The 27379-nt window shown below is 44.9% G+C and overlaps 1 protein-coding gene and 1 long non-coding RNA gene across 9 annotated transcripts in view; one reads left to right on the top strand and one right to left on the bottom strand.

Moving 5' to 3' along the window:
• The window catches only part of ENOX1 (ecto-NOX disulfide-thiol exchanger 1), a 344181-nt gene that overhangs the window by 272720 nt on the left and 44082 nt on the right, over positions 1-27379 (top strand). For all 8 annotated transcript variants that reach the window (XM_081551076.1, XM_081551082.1, XM_081551081.1 and 5 more), the window contains one exon: positions 26594-26696. In XM_081551076.1, coding sequence (XP_081407202.1) covers positions 26594-26696 — 103 coding nt within the window. The remainder of the gene's footprint in view (positions 1-26593; positions 26697-27379) is intronic.
• LOC145530178 (uncharacterized) lies at positions 511-27026 on the bottom strand. Its single transcript, XR_014071512.1, has 5 exons — positions 26773-27026; positions 19720-19833; positions 18632-18739; positions 1410-1530; positions 511-792 (listed from the first exon to the last, which is right to left on the bottom strand). It is a non-coding gene; the product is annotated as an uncharacterized LOC145530178 (long non-coding RNA).

The raw sequence follows: 27379 nt of genomic DNA, 5'->3' as shown, positions 1-27379 counted from the left end.
CAAGGCCTTTTCTCTAAGAGGACTGCGTTTGGGATTTGAAATAGGTTTTTCCCTGTATTTGGAACTGGATTTGTGTAAGTACACTCAAGTTTAAAACTAGCCTTTAGCACAGATCCTTTAGAGATTTCAGTTATTCCAGAACCAATTTTCTTTCCTAAAAGCCCAAGCTATGATTTTTTTTCTTCTAGTCTCTGTCTCTCAGCTCTCTCCTAATTCCTAGGATTGCTGAATAACTAACCTGGTCCCAGCTCATTATATGTAACAGATATTAAAATCTTACTTTAAAAATTGAATCTCACATTAAATTATTACTATTAATTTATTGAATGAAAAGAATTTAATATCTGTCCTCATCTTGCATCGTTTTTAACGACCTTCCTCCCAAATGCCTCCCAGGCGTATCCCATCGCCAGCTATGATCCTTACATACGTACGTTTGGTGGAAGGGAAGAGAGGGAGAGAGACTGTGAGAGTAGGAGGGATCGAATAAAGTGGCTACTTAAGCCAGCAGTATATACAGAGCAGTTTAATCTCAAGGTTTTCCGTGAGTTTTGTTTTGTTTTTGTTTGGCCACACCACACAGCTTGTGAGATCTTGGTTCCCTGACCAGGGATCGAACCTGCGCCCCCTGCATTAGAAGCCTGAGGTCTTAACCACTGGACAGCCGTGGGAGTCCCTTCCCATGAATTTTTGTTTTTCTCCTCCCTCTTTGTGTCTGCTCCAGGCAAGCTGCTACCCCCAACCTCTGTTTGCATGCTTCAGGCTCACACACTGGAGACAGAAATTGGCAATCTGCAAAGAGTTTGAATTTGTGGTGTTGAAGGTTACCACCATCAGGTGGTACACCTTTCCCATCCAAAAAAATAAAAGAAAAACACAAAAGATAAAAGATTTTTCAGCTTTTCACGTTGCATGTACAAGAAAGTAAATCCTCAGCGTGTCCGAGTAAAGACGTGAGGCATGTAGGAAAGAGCTGCTATGTGAAGGACAGTCTTCAGGTTTAAGAGGTCGCGGCAGACAGCCGCTGTTCACCAGGTATTCTAATGATGTGTACTGGATGTCAGGGGCTCTGCTAGTGCCGTGTCCCGGGCCCGGTTTAGGATGTGCTCCCATCTTTCAGGCGCACAGGCACAAGAGAGAAAGCATGCACACTGATGTATTAACCAAGGCAAAGGAGGAAGGAAAAACCCCCAGGAAACTGGGACCCCAGTCTCAAAGGGCAGAGACAACTCAGACTCTGTCCCCTCCTCCCATAACAACTTCCTGCTGCTCTCGGGGGGCCCTGATCTTGAACCAGCAGAGGAGTAGACAAGACAGTGAGGAACCCCTCCGCCCCCCTTCTGCCCCATTCCGCAGGCTCCGAGGGAGAGAACTGGGGCACCAGCCCAGGGAGCGTGTGCCTGGCAGACCTCAGCACCGCGACTGCAGGCATCACGGTCCTTCCAGCCCCTGGGTGTCCTTCTTCTCACCCTCCTGCTGTCTGAGCTGTACAGAGTCCCTCAGTTTGTGTTCCAACACAGGCTTCCATCCCTTTAAAAAAAAAAATTATTGTACTGTAGTTGGTTTACAACATTGTGTTAGTTTCACGAGTGCAACAAAGTGATTCAGTTATCCGTATACATGTCTTCATTGTCCTTTAGATTCTTTTCTCACATAGGTCATCAGAAAACATTGAGTAGAGATCCCTGTACTATATAGTAGATCCTTGTTGCTTATCCATCTTATATATGGTGGTACGTACATTCAGGGCTCCCCGGGGGAATCAGTGGTAAAAGAATCTGCCGGCCAGTGCAGGAGATGCCGGAGACATGGGTTTGATCCCTGGGTTGGGAAGATCCCTTGGAGGAGGAAATGGCAACCCACTCCAGGATTCTTGCCTGGAGAATCCCATGGGCAGAGGAGCCTGGCGGGCTACAGTCCAGGGGGTTGCAAAGAGTCGGACACGGCTGAGCACGAGCGCAGGGTATGTTCATCCCAAGCTCCTGATTTATACCCACCATGTTTTCCCTTTGATAACCCATAAGTTTGTTTTCAATAACTGTAAGTCTATTTCTTTTTTGTAAATAAGTTCATTTGTATCATTTTTTTTTAAATTAGATGTGCCATATGAGTGATCATATTATGTTTGTCTCTCTCTGACTTCACCTTCCACCCCTTTTTGACTCAGTAACTTAAGTATTCATTAAAGCAGGCGGGAGAGTGTGGAGGTTAGGAACAGAGCTGGGTGCCAAGCAGCCTGGCTTTAGACCTGGTTCCGTCATTTACTGTCTGGTAGAGCCACACTTGGCACCCTGCACCACCACTTAATTCCATGGAAAATGAAGATAATGGTCGCAGCTGCCTCGCAGGGTTCCCCTGGGCATTGCTTAGCAGTGCTGATGTGGCCGGGGAGTACTGGCTGTCATTACTGCTCCATCCTTCCACGTGCCAGGTGCAATGCTGGGTTCTGGAGATCCATCAGTGACTACTATAGACCTGGTTCCTGCCCCACTTGGAGCTGATGCTGTCATCATACCCTGCTCTTACCAAAACTCACTTACTCTCTGTCTCATTCCATCAAAGACTCACTCTCCACCTTCAGGTCGACTGTCATTGTTCAGCTGCTCAGTCGTGTCCAACTCTTTGTGACCCCATGGACTGCAGCACGCCAGGCTCCCCATCCTTTGCCTTCTCCTGGAGCTTGCTTAAACTCATGTCCAATGAGTCGGTGATGCCATCCAACCATCTCGTCATCTGTCATCCCCTTCTCCTCCTGCCTTCAGGTTGATGTCACGGGGAAATTAATGAACAGGCTTGAGGTAGCTAGTTGGCATGTTTTCATAAACTCTCTGGAGATAAGACCTTTATTGGAAGGATTGGGTCCATGGGGAGGAGACTCTGGTGGGCATAGGGCACCATGCGTGAGTATACAGGGGGCTTTGAAACCCCTGAAAAGCTCAACTGGAAAATCAATAGCCACTTTGTCTTCCTTCAGGGAGAGATGGGCCCATATCTGTAGACGCCTGAGGTCACCCTTGCTCTGTACATGTGTGCATGCTAAGTTGCTTCATTTATGTCAGACCCTATGAACCACAGCCCGCCAGGCTCCTCTGTCCATGGGATTCTCTAGGCAGGAATACTGGAGTGGGTTGCCAGGCCCCTCCAGGGGTTCTTCCCGACCCAGGGATCAAACCTGCATCTCTTATGTCTCCTGCATTGGCAGGTGGGTTCTTTACCAGTGGGGCCACTGAGAAGCCCAATATTTCCTTTATCCTACAATATATGTCCCTGTTCACATATTAAATTTTCACACCCAAAATCCAGCCTCTTATTCCAGTTACAGCCTCTGTAACGTGGCTTTTCTCCTGCTGCTGCTAACTTCCCCACCACAGCCCCTGTCTACTCTCCTGCCCGTATGCAGCTGCCTTCTTTCCAGCTAGTTTACGATGTTTTGTTTTGTTTTGGTGAATTAGCTTTCTGCCGTGGCAATTTCTGTGAAATCCAAAATTCCTTCTGAAAAAACCTATACCCATCCCAACCCAGCCCTCTTGGAAAGCATTGATGGTGGGGGGGAGACTCTATTTGTACACCCACTCCCCAACACCTGCCGAGCTCCAGGGAAGGAGGAGAAAGGGAGCTGCTGTCAAGATAGACCGAACCTTCAGGGTTCATGCTTTTGTTTCTGGGAAACACTCGAGAGGTTTCCTTACCAGGAGCCTTCCTGCCAACTGACCCTGTGTTTCTGCAGCTGGAGCCCGTGCTGCAGTTGGTCCTTTTTGTCAGGGAGGGGAGCTCTGAGGACCTTCCTGGCCATTAGAGGATTTGGAGCATGTAATAAGATTGTTGGTGGTGGTGTTCAGTCCTTACATTGTGTCCGACTCTTTGTGGCCCCCTGGATTGCAACACACACCAGGCCTCCCTGTCCCTCACCATTTCCTGGAGCTTGCTCAAACTCATGCCCATTGAATCGGTGATGCCATCCAACCATCTCATCCTCTGCCACCTTCTTCTCCTTTTGCCTTCAATCTTTCCCAGCATCAGAGTCTTTTGCAATGAGTCAGCTCTAATAGGATTGGCACATGTTTAATAAAGCTGACAGGTTGGATTTGGAGAAGTGAAAACACCTTCTCCCACAGGTCAAGTTAGAAACAGCCAAAGGAGACATAAATTTCAGTACTGAGTAAAGTGGTCTGACACAGACATGATAGTTTTATACCTGATGCCAAGATCGGAAACCAAAGTTTTCCATTTTGGAAACCAATACTCTTCCCCCAAAAGGTTAATGATAATCCTATGTGATGTAGAAACAAAAGCGATTGTTTACAATGAAAGGTTAGTAACTTTTATAGATCCAATCCCCGCCCCACCCACCCACCCCCCACACAAATACAAATGTTCTTAACTTAAAAGAGCATTTCTTCTTGTGGAAAATGTGGAAAGTGCAAGAAAATACAGAGAATACAACCACCTGCAATCTTACAACTCAGAAATGAGTGTTTACACTTCTTTGTGTTTCCTTCACCTTTGTCCATGTGCACACATATACACTTTTACCAGATTTACAGTTTACCATATGGGCAGTTTTACAGCCTACATTTATTTTCCACTGTGAATCATGAGCATTCTCCCATGTTATCAAATATTTTCTTAATATGACATTTCTATGGTTTTAATTTATTATGTTTTTAGTTGGAGGATAATTGCTTTACGACGCTGTGTTGGTTTTTGCTGTTCATCAGCATGAGTCAGCCGTAGGTATACACGTGTCCCCTCCCTCTGGAGCCTCCCTCCCACCTCCCTCCCCACCCCACCCCTCTAGGCTGTCACAGAGCACCAGTTGTGAGTTCCCTGAGTCACACGGCGAATCCCCACTGGCCGTGTATTTCACACGTGGTGATGCCTTTCAGGGCTACTCTCTCAGTCCATCCCACCCTCTCCTTCCCCCACTGTGTCCACAAGTCTGTTCTCTGGGTCTGCGTCTCCACTGTTGCTCTGCAGACAGGTTCATCAGGACCATCCTTCTCAGTTCAGTTCAGTCACTCAGTCGTCTCTGCCACTTGACGACCTCATGGACTGCAGGGCTCCCTGTCCTTCACCAACTCCCGAAGCTTGCTCACACTCATGTCCATGGAGTCAGTGATGCCATCCAACCATCTCGTCCTCTGTTGTCCCCTTCTCCTCCTGCCTTCAGTCTTTCCCAGCATCAAGGTCTTTTCCAATGAGTCAGTTCTTCACATCAGGTGGCCAAACTCAGCTTCAGCATCAGTCCTTCCAATGAATATTCAGGACTGATCTCCTTTAGGATGGACTGGTTGGATCTCCTTGCAGTCCAAGGGACTCTCAAGAGTCTTCTCCAACACCACAGTTCAAAAGCATCAATTCTTTGGCACTCAGCTTTCTTTATAGTCCAACTCTCACATCCATACATGACCACTGGAAAAGCCATAGGTTCGACTAGACAGACCTTTGTTGGCAAAGTAATGTCTGTGCTTTCTAGACACATCTAGGTTCTATATATATGTGTTAATACATAACACTTGATTTTCTCTTTCTGACTTTTAATGACTGCCTAAATACTTCATGCCATAGGTATACTGTAGTTTATTTAACCTGTCTTCCGTGAGACTTTAAAATGTTTTTTGTCTTTGCTGTCATAGATAGTGTGCAGTGACTAGTCTTTAACAATGCATTAGATAATTTGTCCACCGTTTAAGCACTTTTGAAATGGGGAAGCTTTTCCACTTGATTAGGATTTAGTGATAGATCCCTTATGATTATACAGTAGAAGTGACAAATAGATTCAAGGGATTAGATCTGATAGACAGAGTGCCTGAAGAACTATGGACAGAGGTTCATGACATTGTACAGGAGGCACTGATCAAGACCATCCCCATGAAAGAGAAATGCAAAAAGGCAAAATGGTTGTCTGAGGAGGCCTTACAAATAGCTATGAAAAGAAGAGAAGAGAAGCAAAAGGCAAAGAAGAAAAGCAAAGATATACCCATTTGAATGCAGAGTTACAAAGAATAGGAAGGAAAGATAAGAAAGCCTTCCTCAGTGTTCAGTGCAAAGAAATAGAGGCAAACAACAGAATGGGAAAGACGAGAGATCTCTTCAAGAAAATTAGAGGTACCAAGGGAACACTTCATGCAAAGATGGGCTCAATAAAGGACAGAAATGGTTTGGACCTAACAGAAGCAGAAGATATTAAGAAGAGGTGGCAAGAATACACAGAAGAACTGTACAAAAAAGATCTTCACGACCCAGGTAATCACGATGGTGTGATCACTCACCTAGAGCCAGACATCCTGGAATGTGAAGTCAAGTGGGCCTTAGGAAGCATCACTACAAACAAAGCTAGTGGAGGTGATGGAATTCCAGTTGAGCTATTTCAAATCCTCAAAGATGATGCTGTGAAAATGCTGCACTCAATATGTCAGCAAATCTGGAAAACTCAGCAGTGGCCACAGGACTGGAAAAGGTCAGTTTTCATCCCAATCCCAAAGAAGGGCAATACCAAAGAATGTTCAAACTACCACACAATTGGACTCATCTCACACACTAGCAAAGTAATACTCAAAATTCTCCAAGCCAGGCTTCATCAGCAGGTGAACCATGAACTTCCAGATGTTCAAGCTGAATTTAGAAAAGGCAGAGGAACCAGAGATCAAATTGCCAACATCCATTGGATCATCAAAAAAGCAAGAGTGTTCCAGGAAAACATATACTTCTGCTTTATTGACTATGCCAAAGCCTTTGACTGTGTGGATACAACAGACTGTGGAAAATTCTTCAAGAGATGGAAATACCAGACCACCTTACCTGCCTGCTGAGAAATCTGTGTGTAGGTCAAGAAGCAACAGTTAGAACTGGACAAGGAACAACAGACTGGTTCCAAATCAGGGAAGGAGTATGTCAAAGCTGTATATTGTCACCCTGCTTTTTTAACTTCTATGCAGAGTACATCATGTGAAATGCCGGGCTGGAGGAAGCACAAGCTGGAATCAAGATTGCCAGAAGAAATGTCAATAATCTCAGATATGCAGATGACACCACCCTTATGGCAGAAAGTGAAGAAGAACTCAAGAGTCTCTTGATGAAAGTGAAAGAGGAGAGTGAAAAAGTTGGCTTAAAGTTCAACGTTCAGAAAACTAAGATCATCGCATCTGGTCCCATCACTTCATGGCAAATAGATGGGGAAACAATGGAAACAGTGACAGACTTTATTTTGGGCTCCAAAATCACTGCAGATGGTGACTGCAGCCATGAAATTAGGACACTTGCTCCTTGGAAGAAAAGCTATGACCAACCTAGACAGCATATTGAAAAGCAGATATATTAGTTTGCCAACAAAGGTCGTCTAGTCAAACCTATGTTTTTTTCATGTATGGATGTGAGAGTTGGACTATAAAGAAAGCTGAGTGCCAAGGAATTGATGCTTTTGAACTGTGGTGTTGGAGAAGACTCTCGAGAGTCCCTTGGACAGCAAGGAGATCCAACCAGTCCATCCTAAAGGAAATCAGTCCTGAATATTTGTTGGAAGGACTGATACTGAAGCTGAAATTCCAATACTTGGGCCACCTGATGCAAAGAACTGACTCCTGGGAAAAAACCCTGATGCTGGGAAGGATTGACGGCAGGAGGAGAAGGGGATGACAGAGGATGACATGGTTGGATGACATCACCGACTCTATGGGCATGAGTTTGAATAAACTCCGGGAGTTAGTGATGGACAGGGAGGCCTGGCGTGCTGCAGTCCATGGGGTAGCAAAGAGTTGGACACAACTGAACTGAACTGATAGAGGGAGATCCACTGATTCTTTATTTTTTAAAACTTTTAATTTTGTATTGGAGTATAGCTGATTAACAATGTTGGAATAGTTTCAAGTGGACAGCAAAAGGACTCAGCCATATATATACATGTATCCTGTCTCCCCAAACTCCTGACTCTTTGAAAAGATTAAAGCTCATTGCCTACATGGTAAGTGATGAAGTAAACAACAGATAATAATGTCTGGATGTTACCACATTGAGGGATTTCCACAGTGGCTCAGCAGTAAAGAATCTGCCTGCAACAGGAGATGCAGGAGATAAGAGTTAGATCCCTGGATCGGGAAGAACCTCTGGAGGAGGGCATGGCAACCCACTCACTATTTTTGCCTGGAGAATCTCATGAACAGAGGAGCCTGGTGGGCTACAGTGCATGAGGTCGCAAAGAAGTGGGACTTGACTAAAGGAACTGAGCACACATGTTATCACAGAGAGTGGGTGCTGAGTTCTTAACTGGGAAGGGAAATAGCTCCCAAGAATGTCTGCCTTCTGGGACTTCCCTGGTGATCCAGTGATTAAGACTCTGCACTTCCAGTGCCAGGGGCATGGGTTCGATCCCTGGTCAGGGAACTAAGATCCCACATACTGTGCAGTGTGACCCCCCAAAAGCATGAAAAAGAAGTCTGTATTCTGAAGATACGGGCAAACTGTATAGCCTTCATAAACGATTTAGAAGAACAAGGCTGAGACATGTTATTGGTGGGATTTGTGCTGTGAACTAGAGGGCCATCTTTCTGGTGGTCTGGGGCAGCAGAGTCTGTTCTCTGTGTGGACCTCAGACCCAGACCAGCCCTGTACAAACGAGGCTAGTCAACTCTCTCGGGAGAATACACACAATTGAGAAGAAGGCTCAAGTAAAAGGACAAAAAGAGTTCTAAGCCCAAACAGAACATTCACTTATCTTCTCTAAGATGGCCCAGCAGATACCTGGAAACTCCAAAGCGTCAGCAAGAGCTGCAGACAGAAATACACAGACATGACTTGAGTGCAGGCAGTATCATTTTAAAGTCTTATAAACCCAGAGAGCGCAATCCCTTTCTCCCAGGAGATCTGCTTAGCCCTGCCGGCTGTGCTGCTCAGAACAGAACAGGAAGAAGGCTGAGGAGCGTTTATGAAAAAAGCCAGGGGCCCAGAAGGTGGACAGAAGCAGTTTGTTCTGGGGCCTCTGGAAGGTGGTAGGGGAACGCGGGCCGCCTTCTTCTCTGAGGCTGCTTCCGTTCCTGCTGACACCTCACTGGGATCAGTGAATCTGAAAGCGCCGGGGAACAGGGGTTCACCAGGGGCTGAGCATCCTCTCTTGTTAGTTCTCTGTGTTTCTTAGACGCCGTAGGGCTTCCTTGACAGTTGTTGTTGTTATTATTACTTTTATCTTGGGCCGTACTGGCTCTTCCTTGCTGTGTGCAGACTTTCTCTAGTTGCAGCGAGCAGAGGCTCCTCTCTGGTTGTGGTAGGGTGGCTTCTCTTGATGCAGAACTCTCGGCCTGCAGGCTTCGGTATTTGCGGTCCGTGGGCTCAGTAGTTGCAGCCCCCGGGCTCTGGAGCACAGGCTCAGTAGTCGTGGCCTGCAAGCATCGTTACCCCACCGCAGGCGGGATCCTCCCAGACCAGGGATCGAACACCGGTCGCCTGCATGGCGAGGCGGATCCTTAACCCCTGGACCACTGGGGAAGGCCCGTTGTTGTTGTTAGAATATTAAACGTCCTGCAGTGATTTCTGCACTCCTCATTCGTGCTCACCACGGGGACCCAGGAGAAAGGGAAGTATGAGATGCTTCTTCCCAGGCTGGGGCCAGCGTCACCCGGCTCACCACCTGTGACACTGGTCTCGCTCTAGGATTTCCTGCTCAGTGCTTCCTAGGGTCTCCAGAGGATTCCAGAACTCCGCACGGGGCAGTCAGCCTCTCTCTCTCCACACACACTGCTCATCTCCAGACCTCATCCATCACAGTGCCACATAACTCACTAGATACGGTGGCGTTTCTTTGAGGAATTGTATAGGAAAGTGACAAAGAAGAAAAGTAGGTGGAAAGAAGAAAAAAAGGGAAGGCGGGGCAGAAGAGACCACTGCAGGAAGAGTTTTTCCAGGTTTCCATCACTTTCTGCGGCCGCCAGCGCTTGTAAAGCCACAGCCAGAACAGCACAGGCTGTCAACCACCACACCCGTCCCTGCCAACTCAAGTTGGCCAAACTGAAAGCAGAACTGCCTTCACCAAAGGTGTATGTCATTGTACAAATATGCCCATGTCATGGAAGCTTTACCCCAAAATAAGTTTATCATGGAATTACAGGCCAAAAAAAAAAAAAAAGATGCTAATCTGCAGCTGCAATCCGGGCAGACTTCCTGGAGGGGGCTGTAAAGGTCAGACTTGGAAATTTCAGAAGACCCTCCAGCAAGTGAGGTGCTTTCCAGTCCTTCAGCCTCACAAGCCCTTCTTGCTCTGATAGAGACTCCTCTTTCCTCCTCCCCGCACCCCGCCCTGTTGAGGGCCTGACAGGTGAGAATCGCCCCCCCAGCCTTGAGTTCACGGCCAAATGCAGCACCCCCCACCTCCTGGCCTGCCCACCCTGCCCAGAGGGACAGGCGGCCACCCTGTGCTCCCGGGCACCAGACATCCTGTCTGTAGCTACCTGGTATGGGGCATCGTAACCACACCTTCAGGATGGCCGCGCACCTCCTGCTTATGGCTTTAAACCTGACTTAGTGTCTCGAAGAATTTTAGAACTTCTGCCCGCCGACCTCTGTATCGCCCTCCTCTGTGTTTTCCGCATTCAGGCAGAGCAGACTGCTGAGCTGGGGAGGAAAGCTTCCATCCACCCCTGCTGATGGGAGAGGCCTGCACATTTTACGTTCTCTCTAGAAAGACTCACAGCCTCAGAACACTTAATAGGTTTTGTTTGTCATTGTTGTTTTAAGATTTCTGTTCCTTTTTTTCCCCCCAAGAAAATCGTCTAAGCCGCAGCCTTTCCGGCCCTGAAACTGCCCTTGTAGGGGAGATTTGTGGCCCTGATGCTCAGCACCGCCGTCATTTTTATTGTTAGATCGGCTTCCCTGTGAGATTTCAGAGTGCCTCTGTTTGTCTGGACAGTTTCCAAACTGTTCAGTGTATGCTCGTGAGCTGCTTATGTTCATGAGACTTTCAGAATCTGCACAGTTTCTTTCCATGCCAGCTTTGAGAAGGAGGACTTGAAGCTGGGGCAGAGGTCTGCAAGCATGACCTGTGTAAAGCCCCCACACCTGTGCGGGTGTAATTCCCTGCTCCTGTCATCACGTGTATACACACACAGACACACGTACACACTAGTATAGCGTGTCGCACCGCTGTTAAGCTTGGGTGTGGTTCCTGGACGTTTTACATACCAAGTCTCAGGTTGGTCCCCTTGGTCGGAACAGAAATGACTGTTGGCCTGCTCCTGGGAGTAACTGCTGACCCGGTCTCCTAAATAAATGACTTTAGTCAACAGGTCAAATTTGGCCAGGTGTACCATTCATTAAAAACTCTAAATAGTTAGACCTTTTTTTTATTGATAATTCATTTTTCCTCCATCTGTCGTGTCATGCTTTGGGCCTGCAATGAAAATTCTACTGTGTTTAAACCCAGCTGGGTTCCCACTTCTTGGGATCAGCCCAAGTTAATGACCATCTTCTTCTTATTCCCACAGAATTTATCAATGTCTCAAACATTCTGAACAACCCAGATAGGCTCCTCAACTCAGGTGTAAGCGCCTTAAGGGCCCATAATATGTAGGTATGTGTTCCAGAACCTAACATAGCGATGGGCCTCTGTACGTAGGCACATGTGTAATATAATACCTTTGTAACACTCATTGATTGATGGACATAATTCCAGCAACCTCAGACAGCTCTGTGAATCTCTTTGGCCTCATTAGGTGATTCCTGCTATATATTATCTGCAGCTGATCTCAGAGATTAAGCACATTTCTTTGCCGTTCAGTGTGAGATGTGTACAGAAGTCTTGCCAACGGTGAAAGTCACAATTGAAGCAGTAGGGCTCGCTCATCCGGCTTTCTTATTTTACAGATTTAATTTGGTGTAAGTTTTCTTGCCTGATGGTTAGTACCCCTGTGAACTTTATATTCTCTAAGGCAGTGCTACTCAAACTTTAGGAAGCAGCAGAATCAAAAGGAGGGCTTCTTAAAGCACAGGTGGCTGGGCCCCCCTTAGAGTTAGAGGTTGGGAAAGTTTGGGCTGAGGTCGAGAACTTGAGCTTGAATAAGCCCCCGGTGCCATCAGTCTGCAGACCACACTTCAAGGAACTACTGCCTGCTGTCCAGTCCAGATTAAGTGCTGCTATGGGCTTCCGCAGCCCCTAAGGCCAGCGCTTGTCATAGTTACATCACACTGTATTTTAATATATTTAACATGCCTGTCCATCCTCTAGACTCTTAAGTTCTTTCAGAGCAGGAAACACTATTAATCATCTTTGAATCTTATCTAGCACAAAACCAACCATATAGTAGATGCTCAATACATATTTGATGGATAAGCGAGTGGTGGAGGTTCAGTAAATTGAATTATACTGAACTGGGGTGTCCAGAGACTGAAGTCTGAAGGTTGAACTTTGCTGTGATTGAACACCAGAAGGAAAATATACAGCTAGGAATCACCAGATTCTGGTTTATAAGAAATCGCAGCCATTTGGAGACTACACGAAGGATAGGTGGACTCACAACCAGCTGCTCCTGTGTCCACCTGAGTCCACTTGATGGACAGTGTAGTGTCCTAGACACAGTGCTGTGCGTTGGGAGCACACGTCACTACAGCTCAGTCACCATCCTCAAGGAGCCCATGGCCCACTGTGGAGACAACAGACGCCGAAAAGGGAAATCCCCAAACACGGGCTTCAGTCCTCTCAGTGAGGAAGGGACCTGGGCTGGGATTATAGACTTGAGCAAAGTCCAGAAGTTGTGATTCCCTGAGAAGTAAGTTGCACAAAGGGCGGTATAGACTAATAGCTCGACAGGCTGACTCCCTGGAGCCCGGTCTTACAGCCACCACTTTATGGGTATGTGAGCTTAGGAAACTAATTAACTTACTTGTGCCTCGATTTTGTCATCTGTAAAGCAGGGAGGATAGCAGGACTGGGTCCTGGTAGCTACCAAGCCCTCGGCAAGGGCTAACTAGTATTATCATCAGTGCCATTATTTTTTTATTGCAGAGGACTCCAAATTCTACATCCATCATGCACCGTGCATCAGCAATCCAGACCACTTCATTCTTGGAGTATTTCTCAGAGCTGGCATATGCCGGAAGGCCGTGAGGAGGGAGAATTGGATTTTGGTGCATGGGGGAGGGGAGACTCTTTAATGTTTACTGAGATCTCACAGTATGGCTGGAAAACCCTGTGGAATTTGATCTTACTTAAATCATAATTAAATGTCTCTCTTTCCCATTTATCAGATTGCATCCCATCTAGTCTCATGACCTAATTTACTTCTATAAAGGTCAAAAAAACCCTGAATTTTAATATTATCATTAGTAATGTAAACTCAGCAGGTGAAAATTATGATAGTGGGTGCTTTGTAGTGGAGAAAAATAAGAAATGTCATACTGAGAAATGGACTGGGAAAATAACATGCCAAGAGCGCCATAATACAATTAATCTTTACCGGCAATAGAGTCAGTATCATACAAGATGAATCAAACTGACTAATTCTGGATGCACATACATACATTTAGAAGCATTTCGCTTTAGTTTCTTCTATTTGCTGCTCCATTTTTATTGGTTAAGGAGATTTTTCATGTCAGTACTTTTTCAGGCTATGAAGAGTATGGACTTGCATAGATACAGTAGTAGGGGTTACATTTTTTATGTATTGAAGAGAAATACACAACTGTTTTTGAGATGAAGGGTATTTTTTTTTTCATTTGGCAATATCTGTAGCAGCATATAGTAAAATAAAATACTGCAACCTGCGCTTTACTGAATGGAGTTAAAGGAAGACAAAAGAGTTATTTTGCTTACATTTACATCAGTTTTATCTAATGTGGCTGTCACAAAAGTATGCCAAAAGAAAGTCATCTAATCACCAGCTTGAGACCACAGTTTAAGCTTGGTGTGAACTGTGACAGCCATAATTAAGCTGTGATCCAGGCAGCAGTATGCTCTTAGTATTTAATGGAAAACATCACAAAATTAAAATTACTCTCCCTTATCAGAATTCTCTTATTAAAAGTATTTGTGGGATAATCCCATACCTATGGCTGATTCATGTTGATGTTTGACAGAAAACAGTAAAATTCTGTAAAGCAGTTATCCTTCAATTACAAAATAAATTTAAAAAAAGAATTGAACTATGTATATATACACACACACAACTATATATATGCATTCATGTGTGTATGCATATTATATAATAGTATATATGTATGTGTGTGTGTGTGTAAGATAACTGAATGTTAATGGTGCTTATAACTGGGTGGTAGAATTCCAGTTATTTTTTAAAATCTGTATTCTGTCAATGTTCTATATTAAAAATACATGTTTATTTATAAATACATAATGTTTGTAACGAGAAAGCCAAGAAATGTTTTAAGAATTAAAGTGAACAAGAGAACTGTCTTAAATTTTAAAAAGGAAAAGAAAGAAAAGAGTTATAAGCTTATAATGTGACCTCCCAAAAATGTTAATCCTTTAAAACATATTGAAAGCACTAATGATAGATACAAACTCAAAATTATTTGTACTAACTGAATCTAAAATAGTAAAGAAATTATTTTACTTTAAAATGATGCCACAACAAATACATTTAGGGACCAAAGGATGTAAAAGATCCAAAGCAACTGGATTGTTTGTTTTCTCTTTTCATTAAATGTAGTCCTCCTAGACTTCCAGTCTAGGACACGAATTTGAGCAAACTCTGGGAGATAGTGAAGGACAGAGAAGCCTGGCGAGCTGCAGTTCATGGGGTCACAAAGAGTCAGGCACAGCTTAGCAACTGAACAACAACAGACTCCTGGTAAATCACTCCTGGCCAGGGGTACCGTCCTGATCCTATGACTGCCAGTCAATTTCATCTACAAAATTTATTCCTCTCTGTGATAACAGACTCGCTTGATTTAAGTCAACAAAGATTACCAAGTCTGCTATTTATTCTTAAAAAATATACATATTGGTTGCAGATTTAGCTGTATGCAGAGGACCGTGTAGCCCCTGAGGACACTGTCCCTGTGGAGAGAAATGACTGCAGGCGGCACGGTCGCATGAGGTCCTGGCAGAGACACCGGAGGATGGGGGGTGGGTACAGCAGGTGGCAGCTGTCGTCTGTGGGAGGCAGAGACGGAGGGTGGGCTGGAGAGCCACTGCCAGCCCAGATGCTGTCCTGACCTCAGGACCCGTACTCTCAGCTGCCTTTCCAAGATTCGGACAGATTTAGACAGTAGTCCAGAGTTAGTTTTGAGTATTTGTTATGAGTGCTTTGATTATGTGTTAAAGTGTTAACTTTCCAGCTACCTCCACTATTTATCAACTACTGGAGCCAGTCCTTCTCATTCTTGGTGACCTCTGATTCTAGTATCTTCATTCTGCTAGTTGTCCAGATTTTCTGCTTCACACACAGACACAATCTGTTCATTCTTTCTTTTTTTTTTTTTTTTGGATTTTCTTGGCCATGAGGCATGGCATGTGGGATGTTAGTTCCCCGACCAGGGCTTGACCCATATCCCTTACATTAGAAGCACAAAGTCTTAACCACTGGACCACCAGGAAAGTCCCCATTCTTCCTGTAGAAGGGCTCCTGTATCCCCCGCTTTTCTGGCTTCTCCTGTCACCTCAACTTAGCTGGAACGTGGCTGGGGCTCCCCATGTTCCCCCTGCCCGAGCCTCTTCTCTCTCTCAGCCAGTCCCACCCGCGGCCCTCCCTTGGTCTTTGGAGCACGCCCTGACCTCAGCTTTCCTCTGCACACATCTTCAAAACCAGGAGGGCATGCGTGCAGCATCGTCTTCCTCACTGGCCCCAGCATCCTGCCTTTGAAACCCTTCCCTGTTGCGTGGACCATGGATACAACAAGTCACACTTGTCCAGCGGACAGGGAGTCATGACCTAATAGCAGCAGAGACCCAGGCCCGTCCCTGCTAACACTCCTCCCGGCCAGGCCCCTGCTGGCTCGGGCAGGGGGAACCCGCGACCACGGCTCTCCGCCCTGCTCCCCTCTGCGTTCGCAGCCACCACTCATCGGCTGGCCTGGAGCCCCTGCTGACTCTGCAGTGGGCCAGGACTGATGACAGAGGGGATGGGGGCACAGTACTCAGCAGGCATTCTGCAATTGACCAGGGCCAGAGAGGCAACCCAGCACAGTGGTTAAGACTCGGGAGTGAGACAGCGTGGGTTCACATCCACAGTCTGCTCCTTACAGGTTGTGTGATCTTACACAAGTCCTCAGCCGCTCCAGTCCTCGTTTGCCTCATCTGTAAAATGACAGTGCAGCAGTGCTGACCTCCTAGGGCTCAGTCTTCTTGAGGAGGATTGAATGAGTTCGTGTCTGTAAAGTTCTTTGTTGAATTACTTATTTCTGTATTTGGCTGTGCTGGGTCTTAGTCGTGGCACACGGGATCTTCTGTCTTCACTGCAGATTGCGGGATCGTTCTAGTTACGGCACATGGGATCTAGTTCCCTGGCCAGGGATTGAACCTGGGAGTGCAGAGTCTTAGCCACTGGACCGCCAGGGAAGTCCCTGTATACTGCCTACACAGAGTAAGCACTGTCTGTGTTTATTAAATAAATATCACCAAGGATGATCTAGAAAGAAAGCCACCAGGAGAAATGCTTTATCTCAGGTAACAAAACTACCTTGAGTTTTCTCTTTCTTAATCCGTCAGTTCAGTTCAGCTCAGTCGCTCAGTCGTGTCCGACTCTTCGCGACCCCATGGACTGCAGCACGCCAGGCCTCCGTGTCCATCACCAACTCCTGGAGTCCACGCAAACTCCTGTCCATTGAGTCAGTGATGCCATCCAACGATCTCATCCTCTGTCGTCCCCTTCTCCTCCTGCCCTCAATCTTTCCCAGCATCAGGGTCTTTTCCAATAAGTCAGTTCTTCGCATCAGGTGGCCTAAGTATTGGAGTTTCGGCCAATTTTTTAATCAGTTCTCACCAGTTTTAATCTTTGCGATTGGAAATCTTAGAAAATCTTTTAGATGTCTCAGGACATGATGCATGCCCTCTGGGTCCAAGTCCGGCCATTGAAACCCAATGAGGCGGAACATCCTGGCACAGAAAATGAGCTAGTGCTGTGATGAATCCCTGCCTCTTGGCTGAGTGCAGGAGCCACACATCTGCTCTCAGATGGTCTCTCTGAGGCTCCCCTCTGCAGACCCTGGACAACAAAAGCTGCTGAGCAAAGCTGGGTGGGAGGCCCTGGTCCTCAGGACTGGTGGTACCGAGCTTCAGCAACTGGTAAGATTAGTGAGGCCTTGGAACTTCTAAGCCACAGGAAATTCCTGCCATCGTGTTCACACTTGGGGATTGATCCATTCTTACATTCCCTTGAACCTTAAGAAATTTTGAAGCTTACTCAGCTACTCATTCTGTTCGATCCTTTTCCCATCCATTTGCTTTTAAATGTTTTTTTTTTCTCCCTCTTCTTTTTCTTTTCTCTCTAATTTTTATTGGCACTGAAATCCAGGATAAGTATATGTTGTCAGTACCAAGCTGGCTGTCTTACTTGGAGGGAAGTTCCAAGTCAGGGAAAAGGGCACAGAGCAGAGATGAAATCTGGGGGCCAGAAGAGACTGTAGGGTTCATCTGCTTCAAAGCCCACTTTTAACAAAGAGAAATAGTGAAATGAGGGCACACAGCAAGTGAGTGGCACTGAGAACCAGTCTTGTGTGTCTAAATCCACCATTTTTCCACCATTCTGTGTGTGTGCGCGCTCAGTCATAGCCAACTCTTTGCAACCCCATGGACTATAGCCCACCAGGCTCCTCTGCCCACGGGATTTTCCAGGCAAGAACACTGGAGTGGGTTGCCATTTCATCCTCCAGGGAATCTTCCCGACCCAGGGATGGAACCTCTGTCCCCTGTGTGCCCTGCATTGGCGGGTGGGTTCTTTTATCACTGTGCCACCTGGGAATATCCTTTCACTATTCTAGGCCATTGTTTATGGGTCATCCTTCATTATTCAGCCACGGGGTACCTGCTGTATAACCATCTTAGTCACCGGCTCATAAAGAAAAACGTGAGAAGTATCCATTCTTCCTCCCTGACCGTGGTTCTAATCTTGTGAGAACTAGCTGAAGACTAGTGACTGGCATGAAGACTAGCTGAAGACTAGTGACTAGTGCTAGAGACTGGCATGGCACTTGATGGATTGCTTTGGTATTTTGAAAAAGTTTTAAGTAAAGGCTAGTGAAGCAGCTGATTGGCATCTTGACTGTTGTCTGCAGGGCCCCTGACTTCATGGAGTGTGATGTCTAAGATTAAGTCCTAGGCGCAAACATGGAACCAAGGAGGCAGAGAAGGCACCAGAGTCTTAGGGCCTGGTGCTGGCAGCGGGGCGGCGACACAGTGAACCTTAACCAAGCAAATCTTGACGACCCTCACTCACCTTGCACTAGTAGCCCTTGGAGGCCCACAGGGTGGGGGTCTCCTTATTTCATATGTGTGGGGCGGAGGGGGGAATCTCATTTGGTGTGTTATTCAGTAATCAGCTACCAACCGTGCTTACATACAGCTCTTCAGAATGGCATCTATATGTCCTCGTCTTTTTATTTCTTTCTGAATCATAGGATAGCAGGATAGTAAGAGCCACAGAACATTAAGAAAACAGAAACCACGTACAGTTCGAACCCCGCTACAGTTTCTCACCTTTGCATGCATGCTTTTATATAATTGTAGTCAGGGTCTTATACAGAATTCTCCCATAGATGGAGTGCCCCAAGTATGTATTATGCACCTGTTCTGGATCCAGTCGGTCTTGAGAATAATAAAAGGAAATAATGATCTTAATAACAGTGATGGCACAGTATCCCTAGAAGGCTATAGTCTTCAAAAGCACCTTCTCACGTATGACATTTGGTCTTCACAGCACCCTGGGGGGAATAGGCATACGTTGTTCTCCATGGTTTACGTAAAAGACAGTTCAGAGACACCCTGCCTGAAGTTATCCAGTACGTAAATAATGGGAACAGAATCAGAACACAGTTCCACTTGGCCAGGCTGCCTCACTTGCTGGGATACGTGAGTGCCCTGCAGGAGTTGGCAGTTTTGCAGAAACAAACACAGGTGATCCTCGGTTTATGCCAAATGTACAAGTGGGCACCTGCCACATTAAATGACATAGGAAATGTGTTGCGATAAGGGAAACTTATAAATAGCCTGGAATCAATGCTGCTAAGAGATACAGGATTTGTATTGTGTATAAAAATACATGTAGGAGGTGGTGAAGAAAAGAGGAGAGGGTTTTCTAAGAATGTATCTGGACCTACCATCTAAAGAAGAGAGGCTGTAAGAGCAGGACTGAATCCGAAATGCCGGGCTCAATCCGGCATTTTCCCACGGGTTATCAGAAAGCATCTGAGTCAGAAAGCATCCAAGGTTTTTTGTTTTTTGTTTTAATTTTTGTTTTTATGTGGCTGCACTGGATCTTAGTTGCAGCATGTGGGATCTAGTTCCCCGACCAGGGATTGAACCCAGCATTTGGAGCACAGAGTCTTAGCCACTGAGCCACCAGGGAAGTCCCCGAGCACCTGAGTTTTAAAGTGGAGATGGACAAGATGAAAGCGGCGTTTTAGAAAACCAATCTGGTAATACCATGTAAGGTTGACTTGAAGCGGGAGAAACCGGGCCCAGAGACAAAGCAGGAGGTCCCTGTGCTGGTCCCGGTAAGAAATGAAGCGGACTGAGGGGGAGCACCAGGAGTGGAAACGGGAGCGTGAGAGAGATTTCACGGATACCTGGTAGAATTCTGGCCCAGAAAGGTCTCCGGGGGTAGGAGAGGAGGAACCAAAGGCCTGCACGTGGAAGGATGCTGCTGCTGCTGCTAAGTCGCTTCAGTCAGGATGATGGTGCTGCTAATAGAGAAAAGTTAGAAGAAAATGCAGCCCTGGCAGGTGAGGTGAGCTGGACATTTTGGAATTTAGACATTATAGAATTTTAGAAGAACCACCACATCAGGAGGGACTTGGATGCACACACTGTTAAATATAAGGACACTCCACTCATTCCAGAGGATGCCGTCTTTTATTTTTAATTCATTTTTTTAATTAGAGGATAATTGCTCTACATTGTTGTGTTGGTTTTTGCTGTATAAAAACGTGAGTCAGCTTTCCGTATACATATCCCCCTCCCGTCTCATCCCTCTAGGTCGTCACAGAGTGCCGGGCTGGGCTCCCTGTGTTTCAGAGCAGCCTCCCACTAGTTATCTGCTTTACACGTGGCTGTGTATATTATATGTCAATGCTACTTTCTCATTAATCCTACCCTCTGCTGTGTCCGCAAGTCCTCCTCTGTGTCTGCATCTCCATTTCTTTTCTGTGAACACGTTCATCAGTACTATTTTCCTAGATTCCATATACATGTGTTACTATACAGTATTTGTTTTTCTCTCTCTGATTTACTTCACTCTGTATAACAGGTTCTGAGTTCATCCACCTCACTACAACTGACTCAAATTCTTTGCTTTTTTATGTCTAAGTAATATTCCATTGTATATATGTACCACTACTGCTTTATCCATTCATCTGTCAGTGGACATCTAGATTGCTTCCGTGTCCTGGCTATTGTAAATAGTACAGCAGTGAACACTGGGGTGCGTGTATCTTTTAGAATCGTGGTTTTCTCAGAATATGTGCCCAGTAGTGGGACTGCTGGGTCATATGGTAGTTTTATTCCTAGTTTGTTAAGGAATCTCCATACTGCTCTTCATAGTGGCTGTACCCATTTACATTCCCAGCAACAGTGCCATAGTGTTCCCTTTTCTCCACATCCTCTCTTGCATTTATTGCTTGTAGTTTTTTTGATGATAGCCATTCTGACTGGTGTGAGGTGAGAACACTGACTTTTATTCCAGAGTAAATCATTAGAGAGGAACATAATAATGTAACTGAAACATGCCTTGCTCTAATACATTGAATTATTTTATATTTTGTAGTTACTGTTTTCTACTGAATTTACTTTGCTTTCACTTATTTAAAGAAATGTTAATTACTTCTTATAAATTTTGAACTTTGTTTTCCTCCTAATGAACATATTTTGTCATATACTGTTATTTGCTTACCCTCTATGTGCAGTCACAGTCTGCACATATTTTAAACTTTCTTGAATCCTTTTTGCACTGCTTTTTTAAAAGGCAAATACTTATTAAGGTATCACAGCTCCTATCCTGACCACCCCACCCCCGACACACACTCCTCTGCAGAGTTTTAACAAATGGTTTAGCACAGAGAGTACACTGTGGGTAAGAATTTCACCTTAAAGAATGCCTCTTTTTTCTGTTCTGAAATCATGTTATTTTGCATAGAATATGCATTTACATTAATTTTTTCAGTCAGTAATGGACTTTATAAAGAATAATCAAAAATGTTTTGATAAAAATGAGGATGTCCCTTTAAATGAAGCTTTAAATAGAAGTCCTATATTATAAAACAGAAGAAAGAAGTAATAGACTGGGAATTCTAGAGATCTGCTCCCAGTTAATTTAGAGCTGATGGGGTTCCATGACGCATATATTCAGAGATGGTGGACCCTATCCAGCACCCTCATTTTTAGACTATTGATCCGAGGCTTGAGGATGTTGCATACCTTACCCAAGGTCAACTCCTTGTTCGTGGAAGAGCCAAGGCTAAACCTTAAGCATGTAGTGTGCCTTCTACACCTCACGACCAGCCCTCGTTTTTGTGAATTTATTTATTTGGTTGCACTGGGTCTTTGTTGCTGCACTCAGGCTTTCTCTAGTTGCGGCAAGTAGGGGCCGCTCTTCCTTGCAGGGCAACAGGCTTCTCGCTGCGGTGGCTTCTCCTGTTGTGGAGCACGGGCTCTAGGTGCGCGGGCTTTATTAGTTGCTGCGCGGGCTCAGCAGTTGCAGCGTGCAGCTCTTAAGGCACATGGGCTCAGTAGTTGTGGCACACAGGCCTAGTTGCCCCATGGCATGTGAAATCTTCCTGGACCCAGGATTCAACCCATGTCCCCAGCATTGGCAGGTGGATTCCTATCCACTGTGTCACCAGAGAAGTCCCCCACCTTTTATTTTGAATTTGAAATGGGAAGTGATCAAGCAAGCAAGCCCAGGGGTCAATTGATGATAAGGAACAGAAGTTAAAGCGTGAACTGTGATGATAGATGAACCCAGGAGAATGAAAGAACTCGGATCAAAGGAAATAGAGAAGAAAAGTGGTGACCGAGCTTTGGCAAACGTACCCCAGTTAGAGTATAAGAAAGTTACCATTTTATCCATGTGTACTGGGCCAGCAGTGTGTTGGTTGCTCAGTCGTGTCCGACTCTTTGTGACTCCATGGACTGTAGTCCACCAGGCTTCTCTGTGCATGGAATTCTCCAGGCAAGAATACTGGAGTGGGTTGCCATTCCCTTCTCCAGGGGATCTTCCCAACCCAGGAATTGAACCCAGGTCTCCTGCATTGCAGACAGATTTTTTACCATCTGAGCCACCAGGGACCCCCTGGGCCAACAGACAGAATAAAAAAGCCAATGAAGATGAAATTAAAAATTAGGAGGAAAAAGACCAGGACTTCTTATGTAACAGAAGCAAGTGAGGCAGAGGGTTTAAGAAGGGCTGGGTGAGTGATGTCAACTATCACATGTTACAAAGACTGAGAAAAATATAAGCAGTTCAAAGGATACTTTCAGGGGGTGACTAATGAGAAAGCTGAGATTCCAGGTGTTGAGGCAGTAGCCACAGTGGGTATACACACCATGTATTCGAGAAACTTTGTGGTAGAAAGAAATTAGCATGAAAGTTAAGGAGGTCACAGGAATAACGAAATGAAAGGAGTAACAAGAGGATTTTATAAGGCTGAAGAAGTCATGTCCTTGGTTCTTAGGGGCTTGGTAGGCGGAGGAGAACAAAAACAAAACAGCAAAGCACAATCCTAGCTCAGTAAATTATTGAAAAAGAGCTTCTGTAAATGGATAAATCACTTTGACCGTCTCTTAAAGTAATTGACAAGGACTCTTAAAGGGGAAATGCCTGCCTTTGAGTAGCTAACCTTTCAGAAGTCTGAAAAAACCCTCCATGATATCTGTGGTTTCCAGTTATTGAAAACCTCTTCTTCCAGCCCTTTCATGATTCCCTGTAAGTGTCACAGAAATTAGAGTTAAAAGGTAGACGGCGAAAAGATTTATTAGATAATCTTGCTCATTCTCCTGCCAAGTGCAGGATTGTTACTTATTGTACATTTTCTAGTCTGGAGTGCTTTTTGACTGCTTCAAGTGAATGGTGTTCTTGCCACTGCCCTTGGAATACTATTTCATAATCCTATTGATCTCACTGTGAAGAAACCCTTGATCCCCATCTTAATGTTTCCTTCCTAGTGTACACTTTGTACACCGTTAGCAATTTGTCCTTGATAACCTCTCACTTCCTAACCCAATCTGCACTTACTGTATCCAGTTTTCAGTCTCTTAAGCATCTGGAACACCTTCACTATTAGCCATGTAATTCTTCAGGGCATGTTACATCTATCAGGGTAAAGAATTTGTGTGGGATAAAAGATACAAATTCTATTTGCCACTTCATGGCAAATAGATAGGGAAACAATGGAAACAGTGAGAGACTATTTTCTTGGGCTCCAAAATCACTGCAGATGGTGACTGCAGCCATGAAATTGAAAGATGCCTGCTCCTTGGAAGAAAAGCTATGACCAACCTAGACAGCATATTAAAAAAACAGAGACATTACTTTGCCAACAAAGGTCCGTATAGTCAAAGCTATGGTTTTTCCAGTAGTCGTGTATGGATGTGAGAGTTGGACCATAAAGAAGGCTGAGTGCCGAAGAATTGATGTTTTTGAACTGTGGTGTTGGAGAACACCCTTGAGAGTCCCTTGGACTGCAAGGAAATCCAACCAGTCCATCCTAAAGGAAATCAACTCTGAATATTCATTGGAAGGACTAATGCTGAGGCTGAAGCTCCAATACTTTGGCCACTTGATGCAAAGAGCCAACTCATTTGAAAAGACCCTGATGCTGGGGAAGATTGAAGGCAGGAGGAGAACAGGACAACAGAGGATGAGATGGTTGGGTGGCATCACCGACTCAATGGGCATGAGTTTGAGCAACCTCCAGGAGATGGTGAAGGACAGGGAAGCCCTGGCGTGCTGCAGTCCATGGGGTCGCAAAGAGGGGACAGGACTGAACGACTGAACAACAATCTTATGTTTCTGATGGTGAAAGTTCCTTCTATATTCCAGAGATTTGGGATGGAAATGAACAAAAACAGTTAATTTTTTTAAGAAAGGGGCCTAAGTCTTTCTAACCTATGATCCAGTGTCTCAGTAAAAGATGTTTCCCAGTATCTAAATAGATAAGTTGTACCATCCTAAGTAGAGAATGTGAAACTCTTTAGGTTGGACTAGGATTTAGACTTCAAGCATGGATTTTATACTAAGATCAAAGCCTAGGCTGCAATTTTCAGTCTGAAGAAATACTTCCAGAGAAAGGTGATCCCAGGACTTTCAGTTGTCCAGCCTCATGTATCCTACCCTAAAACAGTCATCAAAGCAACAGTCACTGGTGAGGCACATCTGATTGCTTGTTGACTGAGCCGCATTTCTTGGAGGCTGCCCAAAGTCCCTTGGTTTTATGATTCCAGCTTTGGACATGAGGACAGGTGCCTTACAGCACTCTTGACTGGCCTTAGTCTGGCCTGCCCTTGCCTCTTCTTGCTGGTTTCTGACCTGCTGCCTGCCCTCTGTGGTCCATTTTCCCCCATAAACCTGGATCCTCAGCTGTGTGATGCCCCAGGACACCACTCAGTTTTGGCAGTTAATGCAGGTCTGTTGTCTGCTAAACTGCTCAGTGATCTCATTCGGCCCCCGTCATCATCCAAGCTATTAACAGATCACCCCTTCTCAGAGGTACTGTTTCCACTCAGCTCTGAAGTTGATTATTTATATTTCTTTTAAATAACACCATCATCATCCTGGTTAATGTTGATCCATCCTCTTGCTTGTTACATCTCTGCTAGCCCTTAAAATGCTTACTACATCACAGAAGGAATTGCCTGTGAGTCTTCTTTATCAAGTGTTCTCATCTCATCTACATAAACCTTTGGGTTTATTGTTTTCAAGTTCTGGATTGTGTTTCTGCTGGGACTGGTTTCCAAGATCCCTTCTTTGCAAGTGTAAGAGCATCTTTCATTCTCAAGACCTTTTGTGTCTAACTGGCTCCAGACTTGCCCTGGCCCATTCTTAATTTGAATGCCTTCAGGTGGGGCTGTGCCCTTTATAGACTCAACATGCTCCTAACCACTCCCTATATTCTTTCATCTGGCCAGCTTTGTTAATGTGTAAAGGTTAGCTAAATAGCTATCCTGTAACCAGTTCCAATCCTGGGAACACTGGCCAAACATCTAAGTTGTCCTCTGTCCCTCCCTCCTTATCCTCTGTCCTTCTGACAGAATCCATCCTGTAATGGAAACAGTGTCCTTAACTCTTTTTTTTTTTTAAGGTGACAGTTTTTTTGTTTGTTTGTTTTGGATTTTGCTGTGCTGTGTCTTCATTGCTGAATGGGCTTTTCTCCATGTGTGGAGAGCGAGGACTACTTTCTAGTTGCCATGAGCGGGCTTCTTATTGCGGTGACCCCTCTTGCTGTGGAGTGCAGGCTCAGTAGTCGCAGCTCTGGGGTTCCAGATCACAGGCTCAATAGTTGTGGCACACAAGCTTAATTGCTCCACAGCATGTGGGCTCCTCGCTGACCAGGGATCGAACCTGTGTCTCCTGCACTGGCAGGTGGAATTTTTTTTTTTTTTTTACCACGGAGCCACCAGGGAAGCCCGTATCCTTAACTCTTTATCAGTGGGCTAGTCCTTCTTTGAGACGTATCTTTCAGTGAGAAATTGCCCTCTGGCAAGACTCAACTACCCTAATGATTCTGCCATCCCATATATACAGGTCTCTGATCATTAAACTTGATTTTCTATTAAATTATTCCCATTATGAGTCGTAATATCAAGTCTGGGACAATATGGGTTAAATCTTTTTCTCTTTTTCAATTAAAAAGACCATATGAAAAACTAAAAATAGTCCAGCCTCCCATACCAGCTTGTTGTACAATTCTTCATTTTTAGTTTTCAAAGAAAAGAATTTCCCAACCTTTTCTTTATCTACCTTTTGCAGTTGTGTATAAGGATATACTTACTCAACTTAAACACTCCTCCCAATTCCATCTGACCTTCCCAGCAGGCCCTGTGTCCTCACACGCTGACACAAATTACTCACATAATATGTAAAGTTGTCTGTATATGCTTTTCAGGAAATTTTTTCATACTTGAAATAAAAACTTCTTAAAGTTAGCTATGGTCAATTTTTTTTTTTTTGCTAACAGAGTTTTATCAAAACATGGACAAAAGTAAGATAATTTGCACAAAATGTGCTACTTGTGCAGTTATTTGGTACTTAGTTCACTAGAAGCAGTAGCTGGGAACCTAAGTTTTAGAACTACTTTTCTACTCTTGGTTAAATAGGTCAGCCACTTATAAAAGTTGATCTTCAGTTATAAATAGAAGCAGTGACCTCTTTTATAGACTTTAAAAGACCTCGTTGCTTTTGTCGGAATGCACAAAAAACCTACATGTTTTTGTTTTTTGGCTTTATAGGAAATCAATGTATTGACAGTCGCATTGGTCAACCAAGACCGAGAGAGCAACACTGAGAAGAGAAGCCAAGGCTTAAAATCAGAGAAAGAAGCTCTGCTGATTGGTAAGGAGATTCTGTTTTCCTCGTCTGTTCTCTCATTAGTAATAATTCACTTAAACAGTATTTTTAAGTTACTCACCTCCAACTTGTTGATGATTTAAAAGCTTTGTCTTCTGGTCAAAGATAGGATTAACTTCACCAAGATTATATTACACACATTACAAATCAGGGGCAGACCAGCCAGTTGGGACTTTGCTCTTGGGCTTCCCTGGTGGCTCAGCTGGTAAAGAATCCACCTGCAATGCAGGAGACCTGGGTTCAATCCCTAGGTCAGGAAGATCCCCTGGAGAAGGGAAAGGCTACCCACTCCAGTATTCTGGCCTGGAGAATTCCGTAGAATATATAATCCATGAGGTCACAAAGAGTCAGACACGGCTGAGTGACTTTCACTTTTACTTTTCAACCATGTATGTTAGTTGGTTATCCAACATAAAACTGAATACAAGGAAAACAGATTAACTTGCAGGTCACATGTTACAAATCTAGATTTCAAGGTGTGGCCACAACTGGAGGCCAGGTTGGATTCAGTCCAGAGGGGATCTTCCACATGAAACCAGATCCCCAGACTCAGGAGCAGCCAGACCTGCAACGATAATAATGATACAGGGGCATCTAGACCACAGAGCTGGGCTAGTCTAGGACAGCTGACCAGGATTCCCTGCCCAAGTTTGGATTCATTTATCCAA

The sequence above is a fragment of the Giraffa tippelskirchi genome, chromosome 12 (genome assembly GCF_054371585.1).
Source record: "Giraffa tippelskirchi isolate mGirTip1 chromosome 12, T2T-mGirTip1v1.2.pri, whole genome shotgun sequence".
Taxonomy (NCBI): Eukaryota; Metazoa; Chordata; class Mammalia; order Artiodactyla; family Giraffidae; genus Giraffa; species Giraffa tippelskirchi.
The sequence above is the reverse complement of the archived record's forward strand: the minus strand, read 5'-3'. Positions and strand labels throughout refer to the sequence as shown.